The 4,198-nt window shown below is 54.4% G+C and overlaps 1 protein-coding gene across 1 annotated transcript; it reads right to left on the reverse strand.

Annotated features, from left to right (window-relative positions):
* Positions 1–149: 149 nt before the first annotated feature.
* Positions 150–626, reverse strand: LOC110313175 (insulin receptor substrate 1-like). The gene has a single exon (XM_021187199.1). It carries the CDS (start codon positions 624–626, stop codon positions 150–152), a length of 477 nt encoding a protein of 158 aa, XP_021042858.1.
* Between the last annotated feature and the right edge of the window lie 3,572 nt (positions 627–4,198).

Genomic DNA, 4,198 nt, shown 5'->3' on the forward strand with positions numbered 1-4,198 from the left:
CTGGTCTACAGAGTGAGTTCCAGGGCAGCCAAGGTTACACAGAAAAACCCTGTCTCGAAAAAAACAAAAACAAAAAAACAAAAACAAAAAACAACAACAANAAAAAAATTGAACCTTTGTTGATCTGAGGGAAACGGGTTCAAGATAAACTAAGTCGGCAACCCCCTGACCTCCCCGTCGCTCACCCAGGGCTCACCCATAGCNGTAGCAGCCGCTGCCGCGGCGGTGGCGCGCACCTCGAGCAGGGCGCTGTACCACGCTTGCTGCTCCGCTTCGCTGGCCGCCGCCACTCCCAGGCTGCTGTCGCTGGTGTAGATGACGATCAGGTGGCGCTGACGGGCATCCGCGCGCTTGCTAATAGTGCAGGCACCCTCCAGGCTAACGGTGCGCCGGGGTCGAGGTGGGCGGCAGCCGCTGGCCAAGAACTTCTTCTCGCTCTCGTAGCACTCCAGGCGTGGAGGGTCAGCGCGCAGCACGAAAAAGCGGCGGCGCTGCGACTTCTGCTTCCTCAGATGGCCACAGAGCCGCACGTCGGGCGGACAGGGCCAAGGAAACGGCGAGCCAAGGGACTCGTCCGTGGACTCGCCCCCGGAGGAGACTGTGGGGCCCCTACCTGCAGGCTTCATTTCCAGCCAAAGGCAGTAAACTGTCCCCAGGAGGACTGATTTGAATGGGTCTGGCCCCCCTGAGCTACCACCCGCTTGGGACGACAAGTAGACCTGGGAGACTGCAGCCGGCCTAGCTGCCCTGCATCTCTCCACGCCCTCTCCTGACTTGGAGTGAGCGAGGAGCCCGTACACAGGGGTGCGTGTGTCCCAGTGGCCAGTGACACCAGGACTCCTAGGTCTAACGGAGGCTGACCCAGCTGGGTCAGCCTCCTTGTTGGAATCTCCACCCCNTCAAGTTAACCCTCCCACGCCCGAGCGCAGGAATTTGAGTTTAGGATTCATAGGCTAGAGTAGGAGCCCTGCACCGCTGGGACCAAACTTTCCCAGGGGCGGGGAGTGAGGGGGGGGGCATCTCTACCAATCGGCTGACTGGATATGGGGGTGGAGGAGTACCGCCGGGGGCAGCCTGGGGCAATCTCGAAAGCCAGAGAGCCAGGGTGCAGAAGCGGCTGTGGTTAGCAGTGATGGCACTAGTGATTAGAAGAGTGGCCTGGCCTAGCGGGCCATCCTGATAGCAGCCGTTCTCCAGAGAGGAGCCACCTCACTGAGCCTCTAGCTGTAGGTCCTCGGTGTTCTTTCCCTTCCTGCCCAGAGATGATCTTTGTGCCTTTGCTTCTGAGTTATTCAGGGAACGATGACTGCTGAGCAGTGCGCCGAACTGCTAACTGCAGTTCTTCAATGAGTTTGGGTTGATGGATACCCCAGGATAGAGAAACCAAACTAGACTGGTCTCTGGTAACCGACCGTACCCCCCACCCCCACCCCAGATTCCCACACGTGCAAATGTCCACCGAAGGACACGTGAAAGAGGACTTAGTCTCTCGGGGACACCTTCCTAAAAGTGCCCCTGTCCACCAGCCAAATGCCGACTNGAACCTGATGGNGGCTGTGGTCACAGGAGCTGGGATCCTGTGGNAGATGTCCTGGTGACCCTCTGTATCCTGGGAGGTTTGGGTGGGGCCGGAGATCGCAGGCCATGGATGCACATGCTTACGGAGGCCGGAAGACAACCTCTCCTATTCCTCAAGAGCAGTTCCTCTTGTTTTTGAGACAGGCTCACTGGCTTGGAACTTGTCTAGAAGGTTAGGTTAGCGGGCCTGGAAGGCCCCAGGCATATCGTATGTCTGACTCCACTTCCCCTGCCTGGGGTTACAGTGCATGCTACCACACCCAGCTTGGAAAATATTATGTGCATGTGGTCAGAGGACAGCGTTTGGAAGTGGGTCCCCGCCTTCCACCTTTGTGAGGCAGGGACTCTCTGCTGCTGCCCTGTGTACCCCAGGCATTTAAAGATAGTAGTGGCCGTTATTTTTATTTTTATTTATTTATTTTTTTTAGGCAGGGTTTCTCTATAGTTCTGGCTGTCCTGGGATTCAGAGAGCTGCCTGCCTCTGCCTTCTGAGTGTTGGGATAGAAAGCATGTGTCCTGTCATAGTCTTCTAGCTTGCTCTAGGAGTACTGGGGTTATGATGAACTGGGACTCTACTTTTTATGTGGACTCTTTTTTTTTTTTTTAAAGACAGGGTTTCTCTGTATAGCCCTGGCTGTCCTGGAACTCACTTTGTAGACCAGGCTGGCCTCGAACTCAGAAATCCGCCTGCCTCTGCCTCCCGAGTGCTGAGATTAAAGGTGTGTGCCACCACACCCGGCTTTTATGTGGATTCTGATGATCACATTTGGGCTGTCAGGTCTGTGCAGCGAGCCGGTTTCCAATAAACTATAAACTATGTCCTCAGCCCCTTGGATATTTTGTTTCTCCATATTAGGCTCACATGGGGGTGGGGAGTGGTGTGACACATTCTGTCTGACAAAGCTTAGTTGACAAGTCATGGTGCCTTAGCAGACCAGGCCAATTCCCTAATGCTATGGCCAGTAANATCCATGTNGGGAAAGATGACAGTATACAGGTGAGAAGAAAAGGCAAATAAATCCCTGAAACCCTGGTAGGGGACTTGGGGGAGGGGCTCCCTTAGGTAAGGGACCCATTTAACAGGTAAACAGAACCAAGACCACCTGGGGCAGCCCAAGCAGCCAAGGTCTATGACCCGTTTGTGATCCAGAATCCTGGAGAAATCACTGCAGTCATGAAGCTGGGTTGGGGTCTGTCCCCACCCCGCCCCTGCCCCAGTCAGGGTTTCTTTGTGAGGTCCTGGCTGTCCTGGAACTCCCTTTATAGGCACTCAGAGACCTGACTACCCCTTCCTCCCAAGTGAGTGATGGTTTTAAAGGCATGCACCACCATTGCCTGTCTGGTTTAAAGCTGCACATCTTTGAGCACCTTTTCAAATGCTGCAAAGAGCAGACACCCAGGACCAACAGACATCATAGGTATGGGCCTTTCATGCCAGAGACCTGCCCCGGGTGCCTCCCAACCGGGCAGAGCCCCCACCCAGAGCTGAAAGAAATGCTCAACATTCAGTCATCAGCAGACCCTGGAAGATGGCCCCGTGGATAACGTACTCATGCAAGTTTGAGACTTGAGCTGGGTACACAGAGAGCTGGACATGGCAGTGTGCAGCCATAAACCCAGGGCTCCGAGTGAGAGGGGAGCAGAGACGGGATGGTTCCCAGACACTCTCTAGCCTGCTAGCCCGGACAAACAAGACTCCATCTCAAAGGAAACTGAGCTTCACTCCCTCAGGATTGAAGCATCCAGGAAGGGTCTCTCTTCTTCCTGCCCTGACCCTGATTATCTTGCTAACATCTGGCCTTGTGAAATCACATCTGCTGTCACAGAGACAAATGCTCTGTGTCACTCAGCCCTGGAGTGCTGGGTAAAAGATAAAGCAGGAAGCAGCAGCCACCCGAGGACCTGGGGTGTGGACTAATAGAGAGCAGAGAGGTAAGCAGCGTCTGGTGACGTTGATTTGCTGGGTACCAGGAGCCTGGCTTACCTCAGTTGCCATAGCAACAACTCTGCTCTACCTAAGCACATATTTTATAGTCTTCTGAAACCTCAGCAACTCAGGAAGCAGCGTATTTGGGGCTCTGCTAGGTTGGGGGCACACCACATCTCTATGGAAGACTTTTGTTAGCAGGAGTAGGAATCCAGAGGAAAACCTTTGGGATGGTCTTGTGATTCTTCTCTGGGTGTGTGTGGGAGGGGTGAGGGGGACAACTAAGCTATATAAGGAGGCCGAGTACCCACAGAAACTGCCCACGGGTGCCTGGCTGACAGACCCGAGCCAGAGTGGCTGTCACCTGCATAGTATTGCTAGAGCATCGGCCAGGGACGGTGCAGAGAGAAGGACGTGGCCAGACGTGTATAAGCCAAGTTCCAGCCACCCACCCCCACCCCCACCCCCTGAGGTGTGTATGTACATCTGTCCAGGTTTACAGCCGTCAGGCGAGGCTGTGCAAAGAGGACAAACAAACCTACTTGGTTCCTTTTTTTCTACAGACTGGGGATGTTTCTGCCTTTTTTTTTTTTTTTTTTTTGCCACTGCTCTGGAGAGGTTAGACAGAGGAGGGTTGCTGAGCCCCTTCCCTGCCAGGCCCCAGCCTCAGCTCAGGGAATGTTTGAGGCTAAC

This window comes from Mus pahari, chromosome 23 (assembly GCF_900095145.1).
Source record: "Mus pahari chromosome 23, PAHARI_EIJ_v1.1, whole genome shotgun sequence".
Taxonomy (NCBI): Eukaryota; Metazoa; Chordata; class Mammalia; order Rodentia; family Muridae; genus Mus; species Mus pahari.